Source organism: Gallus gallus, chromosome 1 (assembly GCF_016699485.2).
Source record: "Gallus gallus isolate bGalGal1 chromosome 1, bGalGal1.mat.broiler.GRCg7b, whole genome shotgun sequence".
Classification (NCBI taxonomy): Eukaryota; Metazoa; Chordata; class Aves; order Galliformes; family Phasianidae; genus Gallus; species Gallus gallus.
The window spans coordinates 132,576,856-132,604,548 of NC_052532.1; the positions used below are offsets into that span (position 1 = coordinate 132,576,856).

At 37.7% G+C, this 27,693-nt stretch overlaps 1 protein-coding gene across 3 annotated transcripts; it reads right to left on the bottom strand.

Moving 5' to 3' along the window:
* Nucleotides 1-49: 49 nt before the first annotated feature.
* Nucleotides 50-26,902, bottom strand: TSGA10 (testis specific 10). Of its 3 annotated transcripts, none has more exons than XM_025146643.3 (18): nt 26,839-26,902; nt 22,313-22,528; nt 21,524-21,589; nt 20,347-20,548; nt 18,423-18,596; nt 18,180-18,257; nt 15,589-15,740; nt 14,134-14,249; nt 12,495-12,649; nt 11,217-11,272; nt 10,818-10,986; nt 8,318-8,428; nt 7,609-7,794; nt 5,682-5,891; nt 4,307-4,509; nt 3,803-3,907; nt 2,134-2,268; nt 50-1,293 (listed from the first exon to the last, which is right to left on the bottom strand). In XM_025146643.3, exons 5-18 carry the CDS (start codon nt 18,513-18,515, stop codon nt 1,269-1,271), a joined length of 1,794 nt encoding a protein of 597 aa, XP_025002411.2. In that variant the 5' UTR covers nt 18,516-18,596; nt 20,347-20,548; nt 21,524-21,589; nt 22,313-22,528; nt 26,839-26,902; the 3' UTR covers nt 50-1,268. The 3 variants fall into 3 exon arrangements, with proteins under 3 accessions (XP_025002411.2, XP_015133273.2, XP_025002412.2); XM_015277787.4 differs by having other exon boundaries at nt 26,722-26,902; XM_025146644.3 differs by lacking the exon at nt 5,682-5,891.
* Nucleotides 26,903-27,693: the final 791 nt, after the last annotated feature.

Consider the following 27,693-nt stretch of genomic DNA (forward strand, 5'->3'; position numbering starts at 1 on the left):
AAATTCTGAGCAAGTTGAAGTGCCAATAAATATCACCAAACAGTACTCATTCATATTAAAAAGCTCTTTAATTAGAAAGTTAGTGCAGTTGTAGTAAAATTCTCAGAAACTGAACACACTCCAAGTATCTATGTATATCATAAACATAAAAAAATGCATATCTCCATAGACAGATATCACAACATTGTTGTATCTCCTAGCATTACTATCCTATTTTAGCCAAATTAAGAAGCAGTTCAGGTTTTAAGAGGGAAGGAAAAAAAAGAAAAAAACTCTATCTTGAGATGGCATAGCACTCTCTGAAGTGCATTCTTCACATAGTCCAGCAAAAATAGATAGGCTGCTCTGAAAGTAATACCTCCTTTTGATTTCCATGGAAACTCCAACAGATACAAAGAGCAAAATAACACTATTTGATAGAGCAAATTCTCGGCTACAAAGCATTATTTTTCAACGTAGTCATCACCATTAGCTATATGTTTTCATCAGTGATGAAGAAGAGTGCGTGTTGCTCTAGTAACAATCTACACTAGCTGTTGCCACTGCTAAAATGTACCACACACCACCTCACTGTGCTTACATCCACTGTTTGGTCTCCACAAATGTTCAGCAAGCATCTATGAATGTCAGTGGGTGCCATTTTTCCAGAATTCAATGACATACCTTTGGTTCATCCACACTTCCATGTCAGACACTGCTGTGTCAGACCACCCCTCTGCTGCCATCTGTCACACGGCAACAACATGGAATGGGATGTTGGTGGGAAGGTTCAACCTCTACTGCAGTCCCACCAACATCCACCTCTGTCATCATGGGCCAACACCATAAAATAGGAGGCATTACTTTCAGCGTAGCCCTCACACTTTCAAATTATAACACCTGAATGTAGACACCTTTTTCCTCCAATACAGTTTCATCTTGTTATTTACTATCCTGTTTTTTAATTATATCACTAACCTTTTAAAATAATGCACAATGTTAAAATTACAGTACAATGTGAGTACAATCAATATAACCTGAATTTTTTAATGTTTACAGAGATGGACGTGCCACGTAACTCAAAAATACATGAGCTGGGAGGGGGGGAAAGGAAGCTCTTCATACCAATTTCTTCCCATTGAACAACAAAGAGTGTATATAAATCCATGCAAGTACTTGTGAAATAGATTTAATGAAATTAAGCAGGGAAAAATGATAATTAAATGCAAATTAAACTTGAACACTCCAAATGGCATGCAGAGTCTTCACAGGCCATTGTGAATATAATATTAGAAGTCCTTGAATGAAGAATTCCTAGAAAACAAAACAAAACATAGTCTAATTTTGTAGTGAACATAGAAAATAGATTCTGAGGTTTTCATGAACAAAATGTAAGGTTTTGATTCTGAAAACACTATGAGAAGACTTCCTGTCTCTTCAACAGTCAATCCAGATAGATGATTTGAAGCATTAGACTTTATCGTGCAAATATACCACAATGCTTTTTGAAGGGAAGGGGAAGCTTTGGACTCCTGTCATAGAAAATGTACAAACAAAGGTCTTTCCCACCAGGGAAGACATGCTACAAGGTGCATTCTTTCCATTTTACTCATACAAGGAGTCTGGGGCAGTAAAGACAGAGAAAAATGGGAAAATAGGAAAAAGTTAGCATCCAATTTATTTATGATGTCACATTCTGAATATAATGAAAAGGTGACTGCCTGACTCATCTCCTATCTTAGGATGTGTGCTAAAATAGTGCACCAGACAGCTACCAAACATAAAATTAGTCTGACACTAAAACTGACGGGGGAGTAGATCTGTGGTGGAGCTCCATTTCAGTGACTGCTGGAAGGAAAACTGTTTTTTTTCTACCACAAGATTACAAATGTTTGAAAACTTATAGAATGCATTTAAATATGGTGTCAAGTTGAGACTTTAAGGATCATTACTACTGTGATTGTTTAAAAAATTTATGGCTATAGTAAAGGAGTACCATCCAAAGATTATGGTTCTGAATTATTTTATTTTTATTTTTTTGAGCAGTGTAATTCTGTGTAATTGAGCCAATATTTCAACAAGAAATATCAGAGTTCACCCTTTTATTTAATCTGTTTTCAGTGTTTGGAACTTAAACATCATTGGACTACTTACCCTTCCAGGGAACTGTCCAGAGACCAGTCAGGAGGCAGATGATGAACACGTTCAGGGGATGATGTTCTTAATGTAGAGCTTAACTGATATGTGACTGTACGATTCTGGCATCGAAGTTCCTGTACAGCACGTTCCCTACATAAAAATCAAAGTTATCACACAGTCATTAACATTTTGTTGTTGTTTTTGATATTTTTTTATTTTTTATGGAGATGTGGCGTTTATCATACACTTCTCTGAAAGGCAGGTAACTCTCTGCATGCTGTTCTTACAACTAACTTCCAGGCTGCACAACGCAATGCAGCTTTGCTCTTTCCAAAACAATACAGGTGATTGTCTTTGTAATTATCTTGAAGTAGAAGTGAAATTGTTTCCAAGAATGATAATGGAGGATCTCTGATTCACAGTGAGGCAATACTAATGTATAGACATACTCTAATATTTATCATGCTAACGAACTATAAATTAAATCTCGATATTACTGCAACTGTAAACAACTATGTGAGTAACAAATTATCCTTAACTAGGAGAAGAGCTTAAGTATGGAGGCTGATTCTGCTTTTTGACTGTGAACGCCTCAAGAAGAAGCATCAGGGAACAACCAAAAAACCACAAAATGGGTGCACTCACACAGGAGGAGTAAGGAAACAACTGTTTAAAGAAGAGCAAGTCTATTTTGAAACAAAAGTACTGCTATATTAGCATACTATATGGCTTATTTTGTGCAGCTGAAGAAGTACACATGATGCAGCCTTTTTAACTGACTCGCACATCTAACCCCAAAGTTCTGCAGCTTTTACCGTGACTTCAGGGTAATGGAGAAAACAATTTGAAATTGAAACATACACTGTCACATTTAAGAAATGTACCTTTGAAAGACCTAACCTCAAGTGTAGATATTTCCCCCTCAAACTCTCATCCTTATGAGTGAATAGAGTATCAACAAACTAATTTGATACAATAAAACAAGATACCTGATTCTCAAGTGTGCTATAATCACATCACGACTTCTTCTATCAATTTCTTTTACATACCTACAATAATGCTTGGCAATGTAACATTTTTACCCTCAATGCACCCATGAAGTAGAAAAATCTTGCTATTTTTGTTTCACAAAGAAATTGTTTAAGATACCAAGACTACATAGATAAGCCAACTTGTAAGACAGGCCTAGGACTGTTTCTTGTCCTATGGCTAAATCACATAAAATGATTTGTATGTACTCTTAAACTCTCCCCCTCTGCCCATTAAATAAAAAACTAAAAAGATGATTTTCTCCATACTGGCACCTTCTGTGCCCCACACAGCACCTGGGAGAACGCAGATGAGTACAAGCTAAAATTGTTTCATTGTGTTGGTACAGACTAATTAGAGAGAAGTATGCAACAAGATACCTAGACTCTCACTAGAAATAAGTGCACGTTCGGGAAAATGTCCCATCTCACCCTAAAACAGGTTGTTCAAGAAGCAGGTTTATTTCAGTATCTAATTCCATCGGCAGACAACTAATGTAGACAGAACATGTAACAGTCTCTGAACACATAGGAGATGAAGAGCAGAGCAAAGCCAAACTTTGCTGTTCATCCTTTTAATGAGACTATGTCTTGGTACTGCATTATATTTCATCCCATTCAGATGGAAGAAGCATAATGCACAGATAAGTACTTGCCTTTCAAACCTCTCAGTTGCCAGCTGTCTTCTGGTGATATCCAGTTCTGACTCTAGCTGAGCTGTTGTATTTTTGAGCTGAGTGAAATCTCGACTCTTCACAGTGCTGTAAAGTTCATACACTTTAATTAGATTGCAGCTATAATTCTCAAGTATGTTACCAAATAGAATTTTGCAAAATGAAAAGGGCAGCCATACCATGCAACTGATTCCCTTCTGGAGTAAAATGTGCACAGAAAGGTTTTATATTTCTAAATTTATACGAATTCACTTATATTTATATATTTATATTTATAACCATTTTAGGTTATAGCTGAGGAATTAGAAGCAGGTTTTTATTATCTTCTGCTATTAAGGTATCCAAAGTACTTTGATCATTTGAAAATGCAGATAGATAGACATGTGTATACATACACATCTATGTGTATGTATGTATACATGGAAAGAATTTTAAAACAAAACAAAACAAAACCCAGCTACAAGATCCTCCTGGTCATTTACTCACAGTTTATTTTCTGCTAAAGAAAGTTGTTCCTTGAGAAGCTGAATTTCAGAGTCTTTTTCTTGCTCTGCTATCTGTGACTGAAATTCTCTCTCACGATTGGATGCAAGCAAAGATTCCAGGTTTTTCAGAGATGCTCTTTCATTTCCCAGTTGTCTTCTCAGCAGCTCTATTTCAGAACGGGATGAATCACATTCGCTCTGCAGCTAAACAAAGTTTTTAAAGTTTCAGATGTATGTCTGCTGAGTTCAATGGACAGCTGTTAGGATAATCTTTAAAAATAAAAGAAGTTTAGTATCAGTGACCCAAATGTGCTCTTACTCCAAGATGGTACAACATGGTTGATTACTGTCATATTTGACCTCAATCAAAATCCTGTGTTGGATTTATAAACTCACTCAGTGCATATATATGAACTTAGGCGTACTTAATACAAATAAGAAACTCTATGAAATAGAATCATATAATCACAGAATATCCTGAGTTGGAATGGATCTCAACTGTTTCTCCCAAGTCTTGCCTTCCAGACCCCTTACCATTTTTATAGCCCTCTTTTGGGTACTTTCTAACAGTTTTATGTCCTTCCTATATTGTGGCACCTAAACCTGCACCCAATGCTTGAGGTGAGGCCTCAGCACAGAGCACTTCTTTACTTTACAAAGCAAGATCCAGATTATTCGGTCTTAATGAATTAAAATGAGTTTTTCTTATTCTGAAGAGCCAATTTTCCAGTGTCAATCAAAACTATAGTTCTCTTGCTTATAAACAGTTTTGATATTCTATTTCTGTATTTCAGAACAAAAGGATACTAAAAATCATGTAAGTTTTGTGAAAATGGACAGTATTAAAACACTGAAAGGAAAATATTATTTTAGCATCGGAATTCAGAATCTTCATTAAACTCTCCAGCTGCATTTCTGCATTTTGCTATCCTGAAACTCTTGCTTCCCTCTACAGTTCCAGCAAGTTTCTTCATTGACAATTTCAAAGAAGAATTACTTCTGTTACTTCCTAAAACTGTCAAGCATTCTAATGTCCATATCAAGTTTCTTTGCTAATAAACTATTCTCGCTATTCTGCCTACTAAATGGCTGAATGTGAAATGCAAGACATCTGTCAAGAAAACAATTAGTAATATTACAGCCTGACTTTTCAGTACTCAAAGTAAGACTTTGTAAAGGAGTGGTAGTATAGACAGTACGCAATATCCACGCTCCAAGGAGTATGTTTCTGAGGTATGCTAAATTAAACATAAAAAAAAAAAGAGGCCCTGATTATCAGCAGAGATTTCTTTGATCATTCTAGATCCAAAAGTAGTTTGAGATCCCTTAAAGTATAACATTAACATAAAATTATTTTTTAAATTTATTTCACATACCCTTTCTACCTTCTCTGATGTGGAAGTTAACTGCTGACTTAATAGTTCTTTGCCTTCATCTAATTTAATGCAAAGTTCTTGCGTAGATACGAGATTTGCAAGTATAGAGACTCTCTCCTGATGTATGTTTTGAAGCTCTCCTTCCATTTTCACAATAGACTTGTGTAAGGTAGAAAGCTGAGACTGGTATGCTTCTTCTGTTGCTAAATGCTATAATAAAGCAATATCAGATAATCAAAAGTGTATTGCAAAGAAACTATAAAACTGCTTCCAAATTCCTACAAGAACATCCTACAAAAATAATGTTGTGATGATTTTTAAGAGGTGGCAGTAGTTTATTCTGGAATAAATGTTAAAGTTATTTCTTTAAATAACTTCTGTATATAAAATAAGTAGAAAAAAGATTTTTGCTTCTGATAGCAAATTCAGCTACCAACATCTTAAACTCTCTTCTTAGGATTCTACTCTTTCTTCTGAGCTATTAAGATTCAAAATTCTGCCATGGGCCTCATTTCATTCCCAGATAGAACCTCTTGTTTTAAAAATAAAATGTATTCTTGCATGTAGAAGAGCACTGAATGCTCAAATACTGTCAGCCATGTTCATGTTGCTGTCACCCATAAACTCAGGCATGATGAAGAGCTGACAGAAGCCACACTAAAATGAAGTTTACAAGCTAGCAGCAGCAGTTCTGACTAGAAGCACTCTGAATGTTCTGTATTTTAAAACAACATAACCTAGATTTTTCCCTTCTGAAAAATGCCTGTACCTTAGCCAGTCATACCTGTCCTGTATTGCCAACCACTTTTAACCATTTAATTGTCAATGTGGCTGAGCATGGAAGTTCAACAAAGGCAACAGGGGCAAACAGACAAAGAGACAACTTCCCTGAAAGATTTCTTACGACTGAGATAGAAAGAGATGGTTGTACGGGGACTGTAGGGGGACTATGTTACATTAATTCTAGTGCTGACTTGAGGGGGGGGGGGAGGGGTAGAAGCACAAGGGCATAGCTAAGCATACATTAAGATTTCTGAATTATAATTAGTGTGTTTAAGATACATGCCTTAATGTAACTTCTACGAACCTGAACATGATATCCATCTCCAATTCTGACTCCATTTGTTGACACATGAAGAGGCCTGTTTATTCCTATAATTAATATCAGGCGTGGGAAGGAGGTAGAAAGATAAAATCTCTACCCACTTGAGGCTGGTTAGACAAACTAGGACCACGAGCCAGCTTCATTATATTAAATATCTGCCACACAGTTGTCCTGTACTGGTTTGCTACTATATTCTCATCCTTCTTTATGAATAGCTGCAGATCAGCTTCTCTTGACTATCTAATGTGCGTGAGCAGCCCTCAAAATAAGCTTCTGCAATATTTGGGAAGCAGAGATGATCTGTGGCAAAAACAGCAACCACAAACCAGAATATTTAATATTTAAACCACAGTTTAAATGTTCATAGCTATAAGTTCTTCACATTTTCAAATAGGAAATAGATCTTTGGGACATCTAAAGCTTTGGGACGCTGGAAAGAAGGTTGAAAAGTTGGAAGCAAGAAAAGCAAGGAAAGCAAGGACTGGAATGTAACAGGACAAAGGACGAGGTATATTTCAGGTATGCTGTGGAGTTCTGTGCAAGGTTATGCCCTCCCTCATTTCAAACATGACAGCTGTTTAGCTTTTTTCTTTGGAATGTGTTGTTTTTATTTTATGTATTATTTTTCATTTATTTTTCCCCAAGTATGACATTCATATGACTGCTAATTACGTTACGAAATAAACCCCATACACTTCACTGTAGCAACTATCTCTAAAATTCAAATAGAAGTAGTATAAACTATAATTTTAAACAGCCGTAGCTTAAAATACTACCAGATAATTTCAAATGTGAACTATGGAAACAATGGTTTCAACTTACTTGCTCCATCTCTGTTTCAAGGGTCTTCACTTTCTCTTTCAACCTGCGGTTCTCAGATTCCACGCTGATTAATGCCAACCTAACAGAGTTACAATCTGCTTCTGCTTGATGGCACTTTGCTTCCCAACTTTCTCCTTGTTCACAGGCTTTGTGGTAATTCTCCAAAAGCTCACAGTTCTCTCTCTCCTAACACATAAAACTTGTTTAATATTTTACAATATGCTTCTCAAAATAGGGATATTTACAGCTCTGCAGGTATGACATAGTACTGGATGTTCTCTTTTTATTGACAATCCTGCATTTAGCAAAAACATTGAGACACTTCTCAGAACCAGTGTTTTGTTCCATATGGCCCCATTTTGATGCTCAAAAGACATCTGGTAAAAACGGCTGAATTAACACTAAAAATTTGAAGTATAGGAATATATTGCAAACTTTTTTCTGTTAATTCCATACGGTAGCAGAGACAAGAGTCCCAAGTTCCTACATTATGCACAGAAGTTTTAAATTTAATAAACATACACACACACATACACGTAAAACAGTGAAATATACTTCATTACTTGTCTACTGGAAAATCAACTAAGAAAATGCTTTCAAACTATTGAAACCATAGTAGCTGAATACAGATGAGTTTTGGAAAGTTCTTCTATGGAAATACGGTTACAATTTCAATTTTAGTTAGAACAGCTTTAATCCACGTACTCACTTTAAACTTCAGTACTCCCTTCAGCCTGGCAATATCTGTGTTTGAATCCTGGGCTTTCAACTTCATCTCATCAAGCTCATTCTGGTACTTAGTTATTTTCACATGTAGTACCTATGAAGACAGATTTGTTTAATAAGGCTAAAGTATACTGTTTGTACCTTGACAAAAATAAATAGAATTTGTATATATCTAGAGCACATGCCCTTATTAAGTATCTTTTAAATGGGTATACAAAATATAAGCTATGTGGATTTCTACAAACAAAATTTGGCACATATCAAAAGTATTTACTTTCTTTGACTTTAAAATAATACTAAATCTTCTTAAAATGAAGAAAAATATAAATCAGAAAGTGTAGCCATTAGCTAGAAAAAGACAGACTGTTTCTTCAGCAGCTAGGTGGTCAACAAGCAGCTCCAACTTTTTGGATGGTAAAATCACTTATTGCTGCACTTTTGAAAATGCAGAAAACAAAACAAAACAAAACAAAAATGAAGCACCTAAGTGGTTATCTCTTGATCAGAAAAAGTAGAGCCACAAGCATTGGGAGAATGCACACAGAAGATCTGGCAACTATTGTTTGAGAAACAGAAGAAAAAGGATTGCAGAGAGGTTTCTGGACAAGTCAATTATTATCTCCCTTCCTAGCAAACTACTGTGAGGATACTCCACTGCAAGAAGCAGTATGTATGGAAAAACAGACGTAGACTATGGAGCAGCCCCTGTTCCTGTTGTGAAATGTCCATGAGCTGCTGAGAAAGGTGCTCTGGAATTCTGTGAACTTTTCCAGCCCAAATGAAGAGAGAGAAATGCTAATTGAGATACCTGGAATTTCACCTAAATTAATGGAAAAGACACGAGTAAACAATACACATTATAAAGACACATCTGTTAAAAATTAGTTGATCACATGAGGCTAAAGTTCTTTTGTTTCTAATTGCTTCTACAAGCATACAGACACATTTCAAAGAAACCCATGAAGCTTCTGAAAGTAGCTAGAAGCAACAGGTAGCTTTATTTTGTACCAGCTGACTACATCAGAAACAATGGGGATTCTAAAAGATTCTGAATAGATGAGAGATATAGATGAATAGAGAGATGCCTTTCAGCAATCCATGTTTCTATTGGCACTCACTATCTATCTTTAGAATCACAGAATCATAGAATTACTCAGGTTGGAAAGGACCTCAAAGATCATCAAGTCCAACCGTAGCCTAACCATAGTACCCTAACTCTGACAACCCTCCGCTAAATCATATCTCTGAGCACCACATCCAAACAGCTCTTAAACACACCCAGAGATGGTGACCCAACCACCTCCCTGGGAAGCCTATTCCAATGCTTAACCACCCTTTCTGTAGAGAAGTGTTTCCTAACATCCAACCTAAACTTGCCTTGGCGCAACTTGAGGCCATTTCCCCTTGTCCTGTTACCTGTCACCAGTGAGAAGAGACCTACCCCGCTCTCACTGTAAACACCTTTCAGGTACTGGAAGAGAGTAAATAAGGTCTCCCCTCAGCCTCCTCTTCCCCAGACTAAACAGCTCCAGCTCCCTCAGCCTCTCCTCATAGCGCTGATTTTCCAAGCCTTTCACTAGCCTCGTTGCCCTTCTCTGGACCTGCTCCAGTACCTCCATGTCCTTTCTGCACGGAGGTGCCCAAAACTGAACACAGTACTCAAGGTGAGGGCTCACCAATGACAAGTACAGGAGCAGGATGTCTTCCCTAGTCAAGTGATCATAACATTTGTAGAAGAGGAGAAAGTGAGGAAATAGAGAAGTATATTCAAAGAAGAAGATATTCTAAGCAGTTGAGCAGGGTAGAGGAGAAAAAACAAGCATGAGAAAACCTGAATTAAGGTGGAATTTTTAACAAAAAGAATTAAAAATAGAACACTACACGATGATGACCTACTGCAAGTATGAAGCTTAATTTCTGGCTGCTTGGAAAACATACTGATGTGTGAACATTGCGTGTGCATGAGATGAGACTGTAGTCTAGATGCGTTAACTACTTTTCAGAGTACTATACGCAGATAAATAACACATTAGATATTTTAATGTATGATAATAAGATATTGCCATTATCTTCTACCCAAAAGCCCCTTTAAAGTGCAGTAAATACAATCCTGCTAATAAAGCTGTGAACCTTAATAAATGTGTACTCTGTTCAAATACATAAACTTGTGTGTGCTCTGAGCCAGTCACAACACAGTACAATATACAGCTGCTGCCTCCTTTACAGTACTTTTCAATGTAAGCAATGGTTATAACCACCACAATTATTTTTACAGAAAGACCAGAAACAAAAGAGTTAAGCAGCTGTTCCTGGAGATAAACACCCAAACCAGAACACAAGAACAGCTGAACTTCTTTATACAAGTGACCTAAGCAGTAAGTGAAAAAATCAGCCTAAAAAATGAGTGCACCAATTCTATGCACTACTAGAAAAACATTCCATTTTCTTTTTTTTTTGGTCAAGAGTTCTCTATACATATATACCTGATTTTCTTGTTTAGCATTAGAAAGATGCTCTTGTAACCTGTCCTTCTCCTGAGCTAATATTTCTCTGTTGTTGTTAGCCTGTGCAAGTTCTTTGTTGGTTTCTTGCAGCTGTTGTCGCAAACTGGTGATATCTTTCTCACAGATGCACAGCGCTTCAGCAGATTTTCTACGTAGCAAATAATAAATACTTCAGGTATGACAATTCTGGTCAACCTAGTAAAATGATAGCTTTCAAGTGGTTAAGTTTGCAAGTTGTGAAACAAAGCTGTAACATTTTAATATGTAATAGAGTAGAAAAAAACAAATTCCGCATGAGCACGTCCTATGATCCATTTTTTTGTGTTAATGCTATACATTAATCAAAATTTAATTATTATCTTGAAATTTTATCCTTACTGTATCGAACGCTCCAAGTCAGAAATCAGAATCTTCAAATCTGAAATGGTTTTCTCCTTAAAAAGAAATACAAAATTAAGATCAACTCCTCACAGCTCTGATTTCCTTTTATTCATTTAGCTGATTAATGCAAAATGGATTCTGATCTTCAAAGTTTCACCGTGTGCTGTTTAGAGCTGAAAATTCTGATAACCTACTTTGGCAAATAAAGGAACAAATATTATTATCTTCTGCAGAATGCAACCATTTTAATTAAATTTCTTAATCCTTTGTGGTTCAAACGGTGGCATTTGTCTCACACTCCCAAAAGTAAATGATGTCTTCTGTCGGCTAGATAAGTTATCACAGCTTTTCTACAATTAATACACTACCAGAGTTTGGTAGTTATTAACTGATGAAACAAGAACTCTGTCACTGTATTTCCATTAGAAACCAAACACTAGCACAGACTATATCAGTTCATTCCACTGTGTCTGCATACAGATATTAAAAGGAGTATAGATAGGCTAAGGAAATGTTTTCCACTGAAAACCCAAGAGATATGAGATACGGCCATTTCTTCTGCAAAATAGGCACCATTTACAATTTACAGTCTTTAATATGTGGAGTCATTGTTTATAGCAAGATGATTATGGCCTGTCTTGCAATATCCTATCTTCAATATTGTGTTAAAAGTAGTGCAACTTCTTGAGTTAACAATCACAACATTTATGAAGTACCTCATTTAGTGTATCCTAAATCAATATCAAGATAGCTTAGGCTGAAGTGAAAAACAATGTTTCAGACCTAAGCAGCTTCTTTATATAGATTGAAATCACACTATGCAAAAAACTGACGCATTTAGCTTAGGTAATCTAATACCTTAAGGTGAAAAGGATATCATTCAAATGCAACATCAATTATAAGAAGAGCAGTATTACTTGGCACTGTATCTTTAACATTAATGGACACTGGGGAAGAATTCAGGCTAAATTTTATGATAAAATATTTGGTTAGCTAATTTACTTTTCTTCACCTGAGGAAAGTAATTAAAGTCTCCTCTCTTGATAAGTATAAGAGATGCAAAAAGCCAAATGAGGGGTTCAACATGGCTCAGACCCACTGCTATTGAAGTTAACATGAATTTTATTGTCTTGAAACTGAAGCAGAACTAGGTCAGCATTGAGCATTGTGGCAGACAGCATTATGAGAGAGTTATGATGACCCAACAGATCCTTCCTCTATTTCATCTCTTGTGATTCCACCACTTATTCTGATTATTTACATGTTAGAACATACTTTAATCCTCAGGTTTTCCTCAAAAGTGATGATCTTCTCTCTTTCTTCTTCCACACACTCTTGCAAAGTTTCCTTCTCTTTATCAAGTTGCGCGATTGTATCTTTCAAGGCACAGATCTTCTCTTCTTGTGCAAAACTTTGTTTCGAAAAGTTATCTGAACACAGTCAGAAAGGTCTCATTTTTATAAATTCAAATCATTCAAGACACAAACTCATTTGATACACTTCTGAAGCATAAAAGAACATGACAAAAGCTTCCCTTCAAGAAAATACCGAAGCAAGTGTGTTTTCAGAAACAGGTAATCCCAGTGATACTTGCAGAACTGCATTCTTCTTTCAAGGACTAAAATTACTTGTCTCAAAAAAAAAAATCTATTCTTAAATGGCTAATGTTTAGATAATTCAAATTTTACTGGGTATTGTAAAAATAAATGGCTTAAATAAAATTACTATAGGCAGAAGCCACATGAAGGCTACAACCTGGAAATGCTGACATGAAATGAAAGAGATAAATATCCTGATATTAGACAGTTTTTCAGAAACAGTCCTTTATTTATATGAATTTTGTGTACAAGAGTTTTAAAAAAAAACTCATTTACAAAATCTGAGGTCACTTAAGAAGTTCAAAGCTCTTAATGAAAAAAGCAGTTAATCTCCTTATTAGAAAATCAAATTTGAAAAGATCTCTTTCCCTGTCTTCATTGAGCTAACAAAGTGCTACGCACTGCATTTACCCTTAAGTGATCAGATAACCCATCCTTATTTGAGGTGCATACACTGCATTCACAGGGGAGAAGTACAGGAATTCTTTTACAGTGAAATTTACATCTCATAAAAAGTATGCAGGTTGCAAATTGTTTCATAAATGTCGGTGTAACTGGGCACACTGAACGATACTCTTTAACTACTTCCAGGAGATAAAACATCCAAAGTAAAATCATATGTGGCCCAGTCTTTCAAAGACATCATACCCATATATCCACCTTCTAGTCTTTTTCCACAAACTCTCCCTATTTTAACACACGAGAAGAAAGACACTCAGATTTCCACATCCTTATGAATGTAGACTGCAATGTGCTTCAGTCAGATGATTGGAGGTCTTAGATGTGAGATTGTAAAAAGTCTCCGTTCAGCTTTCAAGAACTAAAAGGCTTAAGATATGCTTAGTCTGGACACATTTCCTGGGAATGATTTAAACATGCAATAACACATAGGCAGATGCCCCTATCAAACATTAAGTCAGTACTATACTACATCAGGGATCTAGAACATACTCTACAGAAGATGTTTTCCTGACTACATCATCATCTACTGATGCTGAGAGGTAAACCACCAGCTTAGTGGATCATAAGTACAACTGATAGGCTCAGACACAGCACATTAATACCAACATACGTTGTTGAAACAATAGTATGTGTAGTGATAAGAACTGAGTAGCTATATAAATAACTTTAAAATGCAAAAACCTTCCAGCAATGAAAGAAAATGGACTTATTACATGAAACATTAAAACTATCAAAAGTCTACTTATTTGTTTTCAATAATTTTGTTTTTTCTACATGTTAGAAACAAAAGCAAAAAAAGCTGCAACTTAATTATCCAATTGAATTTTACTAGAAAAACTGTATCCATCACTCACCAATTTTTTCATCCAAAAGCCTAATTTTCTCTTCATTAAGTTGAATTTCATATTTTTTCTTAGTAAGGTTTCGCTGAGCCTCTGAAAGAATCTGCTCTGTCTTTTCCTTCATTAGACTAAAAAGGAAGAGAATTCAGATATTCATATAGGACTTCATTCCTTTTTGAAATGCCACTAAAATGACTAAAATGGCAAGAATTAAGTAAAAGCAAGATGCTTCTGTTTATCTTAGGCTATTCGGGATGTTTTATCAGTGTTAGCCTTAATCGCTAGATATTAAAGTCTGAATACTACTATAAAGAATCACAGGGAAGTAAGAATTTTTTACAGCAGAGAGACCAAAAAATTGTTAGAAATGATTACAATAAAAATCTTTACTTAGAACACACACTGGAATGCTTGACCTATTGTAAGTTATATTTTAGTAGTAGCAACTAGTCTTCACAAACTCAGTTTTTATTGTATTCATAAATCTGACAACTTGTAAAAAACAGCAGCAACGCAGAACAGGTTTTGTCAGAGGAGTTCATGGATCAGCACATCATTCCCACCAATTAAAATCAAACAAAGAAAAAAAAATACATTAGCTATGCATCACCTATACCAGTCATCGTTAATGACATGTGGATTTAGGAGAGTACCTGCCCAACTGAATTACATCTTATGAAATAGTCATGGTTTTATGGTTTTTGGTATTCCACATCATAACATCATGTAGATGTTATACTGCTGGAACATTTACAGGTGTAGAAGAAGTAAAAAAGTCACAGTATCTTCTGCTGCAGTCTGTTCACCCTGCAACCTAGTCCAGTCTGTGATCTATTCCTTCTCATCTCTCTGCTCAAATTTCTCATGTGCTTGATCTTCCTCTCCAGTCAGAAAACAGTCCTTTTCATCATGAACTCACTGACCTGTGCTTTCTTCCCTACAGCTTTACTCAAGTCTAGTCTCACTGTATGTTTCTTAACATGGTTAGGAACTCCAGTCGAGCAGCAGTTGAGGCCAAAAAACTCTATGCAAGGCTCCAGTTTTATTTCTGCTCCTGAAAAAACTGCAAGACTAAGAAATAGATGTTTGAAACTAAACACGACACTCTCTAGTTTGTGTTTGTTTGCTTGCCTCTTTAGGAACAGCAGCAACAAAGAAAATGATTTTTATATATTTGTAAGTAAACCGTAATTCATCAAAACACATCAATTGCTACGGCTTCTAATAGGAAGTTCCTAATCCAAACCATTTTGCTTTTCCATTGAATATGGTTTTCTTTATATCATAATAACAACAAATCAACATTTTACATATAAATAAGCAATGAGGAAAAACATTTAATTCCAAAACAGAAGGATGTCTCACAAGCACAACTGTCGTAAGTTTCTCTTCCCTTTGAACTAAATGTAATCCAAAAACAAGAGGCTGACATCACTCAAACTAATGCAATTATATACTTTCACTGACCTCAGTGAAATATATTCATCTTTCTGGTGGCTTAGTTCATTCTCAGAGTCCTGGGATCTTCTCGCCATTATTTTTACCTCTGTTTCCAGAGAATCGATGTGTTCTTTCATTAGAGCCATTCTGGACATCTGCTCTAACCGTTCACTATCTAACTATAAATATAATTAAACATTAATTAAACAGGAAAAGCCGAAATAAAAAGCTGATTTACATACAGATACTTGCCCATTTTCTCAAATTCTACTTTATTTTTAAGACAAATCTTTCACTGAAGGAGAAATCTCCAAGCTTACTCAGAACCTCCCAGGACAAAAAGCTGAAATTCGAAGTTCAGTTTCTGTCTTTCAGATTCCTGGAACATTTTGATTTATTCATGTAAAATGTTGTGTTGGTAATTAGGTGAAAGGGTAAAAATATTTGGCATTGGTCACCCTTAAACATTTCAGTTACAGGAAGCGCTACTATAGCTTTATGAAGGGAGAAACCACAGTTTCAGATGCAACACCAATGATGGGTTTAGGCCTCTGTGAAGGTACACAGCTATGCTGATAACCGGGCAGAGAAGTCACTCTAAAACACTTCCATTACACACCATATGGCCAAGAGACCACCATGAGGCCTTTAAGTCTGTAGCTAGAACAATGACAGATCTGTCCCAGAAAATCTTCCTTAGGTTCCTGTAAAGCTAATTTGGAATGTCCAGTTTAAGGAAAGCTGTATTTGATCACTAAAACATTCACACTTTACATTCAAAGTATTTTCCTTTCTAAATGATTTGAAACAGCTCTTTTAAGGTAAAAAATTCTCACACTATGCCTCTTTTTATTTACTAATTCTTTCGGGACTAGTTTCTGTGTTACTATAATAAAGGTCAGATTGCTGAAGATCAAGTCAGTTAGCGCCTGGTATACAGTGACTTTCTCAATATTAGTGCCATAAATTTCATACTGAAGTATATCACCCTCAAAGGATATCAAATAAACTGAAGAAATAAGACAAGTACCTAAAACAAGACTATTCCTGATACTCATTATGCTTCATACATCAAACATATGATGGAAGCTGATCTGCCACTCAGAGTAGTCAGTGGATTCTTCATTACAAATACATTCGATTTAATATTATAATCCTTAGAACTGTACTTACAAGCTTGGTACAATTTAAAAGGCTGAAAGGGAGAAATGAAAATGCACTAAAATCTATAGTCATGAGATCTAGGAGAAACAGACTATATATATCAATGCTTATCTATTTTAAATCAAGTTTTACTAAGACTGCATATGCATTCAAGAACTGTATTCATTTTATTAATGCTTTCATTTTCTATTTGTATCTACCAGCTGACAATTGCACATATAAGTAACTTAAATTGGAGAGAACAGTATAAGTACATTTTCTTTTGTGGAGTATCAAGTCTTAGTAACATTCAACCATAAGACAATCCAGGTTGGAAGGCAGTCTCCAGTTTAAAGCCCTGGACAAAGTAGCTCTGAGGCCAGCTTGCTCAGGGTTTTATTCAATCAGGTCTTAAAAATCTCAAAGGCTGAAGACTGCTTCACTGTTGACAGCCCTCATGGGGAAAAAGTGCTTCCTGGTATTCACACTGAACACTCATTGTTCCATCTTACGACCATTGCTTCTCATTCTCCCACCACACACGGCTGTGACTAAATGGTGAGTACCAGCAGGTAGCACTTAGGTACCTCCTGAAGCCACTCAGCTCCAGGCTGAGCAAGTCCAGCTGCCCCAGCCTCCTCGCACAGGGTAAGTGCTCCAGTCCTGACTGTCTTCAGGGCCCTCTCTGAAGACAGTCATGCCAGTGTGCCAATGTCTTTCTTGTACTGGGATGATAAAACTGGATGCAGTATTCCAGGTGAGACCTAACAAGCTCTCAGTAAGGGGGGACAATCACTTCCATTAAGCTACTAGCTGTATTCTCTTCACAAAGCCTACTATATTCTTACCTTCTCTGCTATCATAGTACACTGCTGGCTCATGCACAGCTTTGCTGTGACCCAGGACCTCCAGGGTCATTTCAGCAGAGTTGCTCCCAAACCAATTAGTCCCCAGCTTGTATTAGCGCCAGGGATTCTTCTTCCCAAATTCAGGCCTTGGCATCAATCTTTGTTTCATGAGGATTTTTGCATAAGTTTACTGCTGGCCATTCTTTCCACCTGCCTCTGTCCCTGTGGATGACAGCCCTGCTCTTGGGTATATCAACTATTTTCCCCAGTTTGGGGAAATCTGCAACCTTTATGTTGCCTCTTTCAGGTCACTCACAAGGACCTTAAAAAGAACAGGCCTCACAACACTCCCATGTGGTGATCCATGCTACCAGCCTCCAGGGTGTGCCTAACCATCCAGATATTTGTCTGTCTAGCTGCTCATCCACCCAGATCCCAATGCCCTCACACCTGGATAGAAAGACATTTTGGGTAAGAGTATCAAAAGTTTTGCTACAGTCAAGGCAAATGACATTCACTTTTCTCCCATTATTTCTTCATAAAAGAACTCTGGTTGGACCCACAGTATTAATGATTAAGTATCACCTGTATTACATTTACAATTATTGAAATAATTACTCGCCTTACATTTTGAATAGTAGTTTCTAGCTCTTCAATTCTCTGCTGCAAATGAGCTTTCTCATTAAATGCGGTCTCTTGGGAAATCTGTGTCAAACAACAAAAAAATCACAGATAGAATAAATCTTAATTCACCACAGACAGATAATGCAATTAACTCTGAGTAGCAGAATAGAAATCCTCAGCAACTTCAACTCCAATACTAAGTAATTTTTGTGTTAAAATAAGCGTGAGTGAAAAAAAAACTTAAACCTTCATCTGCTCCCTGAGACTGTCACGTTCTGTAGTCATCCGCCGTAAATCCGACAGTGCTGTATCCCTTTCTGTCTCCACATGCCTTAACATTGCTTGAGCCGCCACAGTACTTCTTGGAGTCCTGGTGCACTTGATGACTTCCTGACAAGTATGGGAAATCTCTTCCTGTGCCTGTTTTTTAAAACAGCAGTATACCAGAAATATGGAAATAATGTAACATATTACTGTGTACATAAACCAGGGAATCGTTAGAGAATGTCAGTTAGCATTGCTCAACGGAAGGAATAGATTTGCATTCTATAAAGCAATCGACAGTGAAAAAGAAATATTCATTATCTTTTTAGTAGGCCAAAGTAACAATGCATTACAGTAGCACATCACAGCAGATTTAGTTTTGAGCAATGGAATAGGTTCATTGAAGAGAATAAGAACAGAGATCCCAACCGGTAACACACGATGAGACTTTTCAGTAATATTTTTATATCAAACTATTTCAGTGTTTGGCAAAACTATTTCTATTTGATACTTCAACAGTGCAAAATACAGCGTACAAAAACAAAAAATCTGGTGTGAATTGTGCTTAGTAATAAGGCATTACCCATAATGCAGAGCATCCCAGAAACCACACAGTATCAAAAATGAAACTATGACTTATATGTATATGCTTTCCCTCAGGAAAGCATTCCTAATTCAGGACAGCACTTACAGTCTTGTATTTAAATGACAACTTCAGAACTGACAGAACTTTAAAAAAATTCTTTAAAAGAGTATTCTATAGTTTTAGTTTTAAGGGTTGGGTTTTGTTTTGTTTTTTTTTTTTTTCATTTTAAACAGAAAAATCATTTTTATTTTCTCTTACATAACAGAATCCCAGACTTGTAGGGGTTGGAAGGGACCTCCAGATACCACTGAGTCCAACCCCCCTGCCGAAGGAGGCTCCCTACAGCAGGCTGCATGGGTGGGTGTTGAGTATCTCCAGAGAAGGAGACTCCACAGCCTCTCTGGGCAGCCTGTTCCAGTGCTCTGTCACCCTCACTGCAAAGAAGTTCTTATGGGCATTTGTGCAGAACTTCCTCTGCTCCAGTTTGTGGCCATTTCCCCTTTTCCTATCGCCACACACCACTGAAAAGAGTCTGGCTTCATCCCTTTGCCTCCTGCACCTTATATATTTATAGACATTGATCAGATTCCCCCTCAGTCTTTCTTTCTCAAGGCTGAACAGACCCAGGTCACTCAGCCTTTCCTCATAAGAGAGGTGCTCCAGGTGCTTTATCATCTTTGTGGCCCTCATCTTCACCACCCTTAGTTATTTTAATTAACCATTGCAGCTGTTAAAACATTGACATTTCCCTGAATTTCTGCCACATGGCACTCGTAATTTTTCAGTGTTGACTCCAGTTCTTCATGTTCTCCCTATGTTTTCAAAACATCTGGATCAGAACTCAGTCCCTTAAATAATAATGTGATATAAAGTTACAGCAAAGAAATTAAATCTGATATGCATTCTTATGTCTGCTTTGGAAATTTCCACAAAAGATAAAATTAGCCTGCAACCTAAGAACCCATAGACAAAACCATACACACATAGTTCTTAGTATTAGAGAACAGATATAAGCACAGTTCTAGAAAATAAACTTTTATTTTGAGCAGCAAATGTCGATCAAAAATGGCACTGACAAACAGGTGAAGAAATAATTCATATGTAACCAGCTGTAAATAACCACTGAAAATGATACATTTACATTACTGGTGTGAAGCACCAGTTAACTTCGCATTATTTGTTTGTTCCCATCATATGCATCCTTTTGTTTATAATCAGTTTTTTCTTCCTGGTAATTACAGCTTTGATCAGTTGTCATTAGAACGACCAATACTTATAAAGAAGGCACTCCTCCTGTAGCAAAGTGTTTTGCAAGCTCACCTGGATGTGTGATTTTTTTTTTTGACATGCTGCCACAAGTAGAGCTACGCTTAGGACTTGAAGATTTGTTTCGAAACACCCTCAGCAAATTCTCAGTCTTGCTTTTATAGTAGTCTCTGTCCTCTTCCAATGTCTTAATAAACGTATCAAGCCTTGAAGGTGATTTCCCTTGCCTTATTTCATTCTCTGTTTGCAAAATAACCTGCATGTGCAAACACAAGATGATTCACTCATTGAAACAGAACTTTTCTAGAGAAAGACATCTCAATGTGAAGTGCACAAACATAGTCTTCGAAATGAAGTGGAAGCACATATCTAATTAGAAACAAATATCTGTTTAATATTTTCAAGTGACTTTTGAATGTCTGCATTTCCCTTTTTGTTCAAATTGTTCTCAAATTCCAACTTTTCTGCTGAAGAGTCATCATCTTTCACGGGTAATTGGGCAGTAAGGTCTTCATGGCCAGTTTAGGGGGGGGCTGTTGTTGTTGTTTTGTTTTGTATTGCTTGCTTGTTTGTTTGAGTGGGGGTTCTTTGTAGGATTGTGGTATAAACTCAAATATTTTATACAGGAAAGTAATAATCAATTCCTTTCCTCCACACTCCCTCCAGCACCTTTGCAATTGAAATCTGAGACAAATCTTAAAATTACATAAATTAAATACAATTTTGACAACCAAAAAGAACCAACAAAAACAAAACCTCTATAAATACATACTCATGCATTCTTTTAATATATTCAAATAATAATTTGGTAAGTTATATCTATTACTAGCAAATATTTCTACAACATGGTAGACACTTCTAAATGTTCCAACAGTATAACATCTTAAGCCAGACAGAATAATAAAATAAAAACATCAAAGAAAAATGTTGCTTCTTTCTGTTTCATACGTGATTTGCAAAGTACTGAAAGCAGTTCACTGCTGTTTTGTTAAAAAAAGCCATTAGGATTCTCAAAAGCAAAATCATTGCAGGTTAGCTGCAAAACAGAAATGGATTTCCATGCATCCAGCAACAGCATGACAAATGAGAACAGACATTTTTATCTATTCTGTAACTTGTCTGTTATCAGTGAAACAAAGCAAGTGAAATTAACCTGTTGAAACATTAATTTATTGTGGAAGTTAACCGATTTCATAGCTATGTATGTACTAAGAATACACGTTTAACTCACAGATTTCAATGTTTTCACCGTGTGTTCCAGCTTCTTTATGTTGTTCTGCTGGTGTCGAACTTGAGTCTACCATAAAAAATTGAAAGAGGTGCATTCATCTTTTACATTCTCTAGTGCAAATCTGACATTTTAGCTCAACTCTTTTAGTCCAAAGGAACATTTTGTACATGCAGTCTAATTTGGCTAGGCTGAAAACATGCTATTTACCAACAGTACATTTAATCTAGAGGGGAATCAATTAGAAGTCTTATCTTTCAGTGCAGTCCAGGATTCAGAAAAACAGTAAGAGTCAAATTACTCTGAGGTCAAAAAATGAAAAAGGAAGCATGGGATACCTTTTCCCAGAATTATTTTACCAGGAAACTTTCAAATTCAGGGACAGACTAACTATTCCTATGAGCTAAAGTGTGTAGTTACATTAATGGCAAACAAGTATCCTTTCTGCCACTTGAACACTACATTAAATAATGTTATTATTTTATTATTAACTGCATGTCCATAAAATACAATTGGCCTCTATTCTATGAAATCAACTGCAATCTGCAGTGAAATCACATTCTTTCTGACTGCAAATGTGATTTTAATCCTTGAACCATTTCTCACTTGAAAAACATTACAGTAACCAGAACCAAATCTTTCCTCATCCTAGCAAATGTACTTGAAAGCAGGGATGAAAGCTAGGATTTCAACTCAAAGGGTAAAAACAAATAAAAAAATATCAGTTCCCCACAACAACAGCAAATAACATTAAACTATCACTGTGTAATAGTAATTCCAAGAAGAAGATACCTTTGCTTCTTCTAATTCCTTATCAGTGGTGTTCAGTAACAGTTCGTTTTCCTTTTCCAGCTGCTCAGATAGTTTGGCAATTATGGCAAGTTCTTTACACAGGTGATCATTCTTGCAGGTCAACCTATCCACTTGTCTTTCAACCACTTGCTTCTTATCAAGCAGTTGTAGGACATGTTGCCTTAGCTCATGGCTTATCTTCTTCAGATTTTCAATCTATGAGGACAAGGAAGAATAAAATATTTTATTCACATCTTCAGGGATCTGCAGGGAAAATTCCAAAAGAAAAGGCCTGCTCTCAAGTTTCCAACAGCCCGACTTACCGTGGTTCTGTTAGACTTTAGGAGAGCCCTTCCATCATCCTCTCTGAAATGGACCCACACCCTTCATACATACCATGAAGGCCAATAGAAATGTAGCAGACCAATTACTAATATTAATTCAACAATTAAGAAATATAGGACTAATTATTTTCCTGAAAGTATGTAATCTTCAAGAAAAACTCATGATAATTATATGGCCTTTTTCTAAGACACTTGAGCTGCCATATCATTTTGGCAAGTGTCATATTATCTTTAACTTCTCAGTTTTAAGCAGCATCACTTCCTCATGCAGCTTTTCAATTCTCTGAATCCTCAGATTTCTGAAATTTCACTCTAATCAAGGGATGCATACACTGTGATGCAGAAAGTCCCTTGTTTACGCAGACTGTTCCTGTAATGCACGAAAAGATCAGTATGTCAAAACTGATTTCTGTGAAGTTCCCTTGAATCGAAGTTTTCTTCAAGTACTGCTAGCAAAAAACAACAACAACAACAAAAAAACAAAAACCCAACATTTTTAATTTCTTAAGAAGATGTGGAAGATGATTTGTGGCAAAAAGCTTTCTGGATGGGCTGTTTCCTGTGATGTTCTGCAGCTTTTAATTTTACCACTTCTGTTCAATGGCTATGCAAATATATCAGTGAGATTGCTGATCCCTTATGGATTCAAAACCCAATACCACACTATTAACAAATTTGCATCACCAACAAAAATCATAAATTACAAAAAAAATGTTGTTCTATCATGCCTTTGCACTTTACTGTAGTTCACAACAGCCTGCTCCAGCAACATAAACCAGAGAGAAGAACAGTACCAGTTATTTACTTTCTAGTCACAGAAGGATGGAGAAAAGTATTTTCTGTATTTTTGCTTTAACAAAATAAAAGAAATACACGTTAATAAGAAACATGGACATGTTATCTCCATCTACCAGCATCTCCTCAAACACAGAGCATGGCCAGAAACATTTGTAAATGTTCAAATTGTGTACAGAACACAGGGATATGAAGATAGTTATCATTAGCTCTTTAGTGCTGCAGCCTGTGATTCCTCAGAAATCAACAAAGACTTTGGAATAAAAGAAGGGAGAGAAAGATAGACTGCTCTCTGGCAACTTTCTAAGGATAACCATGATAAAGTAAGGTCACTGGAGCAAGTCAGTGAGACATGAAAGAGCTAATGAGACAGGGAGAGTGGCAAGCACACCAGTGCCTGGCAGTGCTATTCAATACCTGCCATCCTGCTACAACTCTAACATATAAAGAAGCCCACAGATCTAACAATAGAAGACAAACACTCAATTGTTCACCAGCAGGAAGCTCACAACAGCTTCTGTCCCTACTTACATTCAGGAGTCTCCAGGGAATTTGGGGCAGCTGCGTTATTTCATTACCATTTAAAATCTCATCTGAATCAAATATCAGTCACCAACAATCAGTCTGACCATTAGCCTCAAAGTGTTTTAAGCAACAATATAAGTGATGGCTTTGTTAAGGAGTGAGATACAGCTGACTTAATCTGGAGTACCTACAAAGAGATTTCTAGAATGGGATTTGCATGATCCATTTTAAATGCTCATCCTAATATTGATCATGCCCTAAGAATACCTGTTTCTTTTCCCCAGCAATGAGGACAGCTTGGACATCTCTATTACAGCCATCATCACCACTGATGTGTCAAATTAGATGAGATGGATCCAGCCCTAATATTCTGTTCTCTCTAAAAGTGACACTAAACAACTTTGCTAGTCCGTCCAGAAAAGGAAGAGAAAAAGATCACAGTGATTTGCAAGTTCTTAGTAGCTCAGTATCTCACTGAGCACTAAGAACTCAAATTTACAGATACACTATGTGGTATTTGGTCCCTCACAATACTACTTTTACTCAACTTGTGGAAAAAGAACTTTTTGGAGGATTTTTTTTTTTTTAATTTCCTAAAATAACTGATATTTGTACTTGTCATAAAGCAGTACAATTTAAGTACCACTATTCTGCCACCTTCCTCTGAACTGTGGCAAAGCTTAATGCAACACTAAATGATATTTGTACCAGGCCTTACAGCATGACCAGAAGTAGGCAATTAGATGGTAAAAGTTTATTCATGAAAGCCAGTGACAAAATCTGTGGGATCCAACCACAGGCATGCACAACCTTCACCATACTTCAACTGTTCACACTCAGTTATTTAATTCAGAAAGATCTACAGAAGCAACTGAATATCCAGAACATACTCAGGTCCGTCTTCACATTTTGCAGGTCCTCCTTCACAAATCCATGTCTACTCTCCATCACCTTTTTGTCTTTAATATATTTCAAAATGCTTTCCAAGATCATTTGCTCTGTATCTTCCTAGTGATAGGGACTGACCAGCCTGTAACAGTTCTCCAGAACCTCTTTTCCACCCTTTCTGAAAGCATGAGATGAGATGCATCCAGTTAGGTCCCATGAACTAGCATATGTCCAGATAGTTTAAATGGCCCCCAATCTGAACCTCTTTCATGAAGGAATTCTGGAGTCTTCCTCACTCCAGAATTTTCCTTCAGTCCCAGAGACCTGGGATTCCTGAATGAAGGTATTTCCAGTAAAGACAGAGGCAGAGAAAGCATTGAATACTTCAGACTTTTTAGTGTCCTTTGTCACCAAGTTGCCCACCCTATACAACAGTGAGCACATTTTCTGTAGTTTCCTTATGCTGTGCCTGTGGAAGCCCTTCTCCTTGCCCTCCACATTCCTCATCAGATTCAGCACTAGATGGGCTTTGATTTTCTTAACTGCATCTTTGAATGCTTAGACGGCATCTCTATACACCTCTCTAGTCTACACAGATCCCTCTTTCACCTCCTGTATGTTCCTTTTTTTTTTTTTAATGTACATTTCAGATTTGTCAGGAGCTCCCTGCTTATCCATGAGCCCTCCTGCCCCCTTGCCTGCTTTCCTGTTAATATACATGGACTATTTTGGAGCTCGGAGAAGGCAAGCCTTGAAAATCAATCAGTTCTCCTGGACCACTCATACTAAGAACAAGCTAAAAGGGGAGTCTCCCAAGCTGATATTGGAACAAGCCAAAGTCTTTTTAAGTTTAGATTTTGATCATTCTTTTTGCCTTGTTCCTGCCTCTCACAACCCTGAAGTTAACCATTTTGTGGTCACACAGAAACACAGAACTGCAGGAATTGGAAGAGACCTCTGGAGATCAAGTCCACCCTCATGCTAAAGCAGGTTCCCTACAGTAGATGGCACAGGAAAGTGTCCAGATGAGTCCTGAATATCTCCAGAGAAGGAGGCTAGACTGTGGTCACCGTAGTTAAATCTGCACTGAAGTCAATCTTCACATCTTGTACCAGTTCTTCCTTGCTTGCAGAGAGCCTCCCTGCACGGGCTTCTCAATCTCATAGATCAGGAATTAGTAATCACCACACTTCAGAGACCTCCAGGACTGCTTGTGGCCTTCTGTGTTGTTCCTTCAGCAGACATCAAGGCAGTTACAGTCTGCCATGAGCACCGGGACCTGCAAACATCAGGCTTCTTCCAGCAGCCCAGTGAGCAGCCTAATGGCCAACCCTCCAAATCTGGGCTGCTCCACAAAGTGCCATTTAACAAATGCTTGAAGGTGAACGTTGTTGACTGAATTAAAAACAGCAGTAGTATTTCCAAAGCCTTGACACTGGTTTTATATTGCAAAATATTATGTTTCCTTTCCTTTTTTTTTAAAAAAAAAGGTACATGTGTGTTTATACATAAAATTAAAGCAGTGCAGCATGCACATGGATTTTACTCTTGACTACTGAGTTCGGATGTTTCATTGCACAGCACTGAGCACATAGGAATAAGCATACAGTAAATACAATGGGACACAATCGGACACTACGAAACTCAAAGCAATCACCTGAAAACGGACTGCATCCCTAAGGGAACAGGGAGCACCCCCAGCCTCTCCAGGGCTCCCTCCAGCCGACAAGGTGCCACCAAGCGGCTCGGGCTCTCCCCTGCCCTTCGCCCTCCACCAACCATCGCCCCGGCCGCCCCACGAACGCCTCTCCCGCGCCGCGGCGGGCTCGCGCTGAAGGGAGCACGCCAGGTGTCTACCTTGGGGTGAGCCTCCGCCCTCCCCCTCCTGCGTCCCGGGGACCGCCGGGCGCTCATGGTGGCTGCCCGGGCAGCGTGAAGCGACCGCTACTCTCGCCCCCAGCCCCGGGCGCTCACCCGCGGCCCAATGGCGAGCTCCCCGCCGCGCCCCTTCCCTCCCCGCCGCGGGGCGGTGGCCGCCGCGCCCCAACGGCTGCGTTCCCTGGGCGCCCGGCAACGGCCTGCTCCCAGCTGCCCCTCAGCGCTGTGCCAGACGGCCTCGGCCACAATCCTGGATTTCAGTCTGACTGATTTTGGTACTCTGGAGATCATCAGAGGAGATTGCATTACCATATTTCACAGAATCACAGAATGGCCTGGGTTGAAAAGGACCACCATGATCATCGAGTTTCAACTCCCCTGCTACATGCAGGGTCGCCAACCACCAGACCAGGCTGCCCAGAGCCACATCCAGCCTGGCTTTGAATGCCTCCAGAGATGGGGCATCCACAACCTCCTTCGGCAACCTGTTCCAGTGCGTCACCACCCTCTGAGTGAAAAACTTCCTCCTAAGATTTAACTTAAACCTCCCTTGTCTTAATTTAAAACCATTCCCCCTTGTCCTATCACTATACATCCTTGTAAACAGCTGTTCCCCCTCCTATTTATATGATCCCTTCAAGTACTGGAAGGCCACAATGAGGTCTCCCCAGAGCCTTCTCCAAGCTAAACAAGCCCAGTTCCCTCAACCTTTCTCCATATTCATCTCCAGGAGAGATGTGAACAGATAGCATATCAGGTTTTAGGAAGACTCTTCTCCATGAACATTCATTTTAGGAATGAAGTTATGTTGGTTTTGTTCTTGTATGTCTACGGTTTTCTTTAAGTTATATAATGTGGCCTCTCATAAGTTGATATCGGGGCCACGGGACATGAAGCCACAGCAGCAACAGCCTGAGTCTGACTTATTTACTGCCCATGAAAAAAACAAAG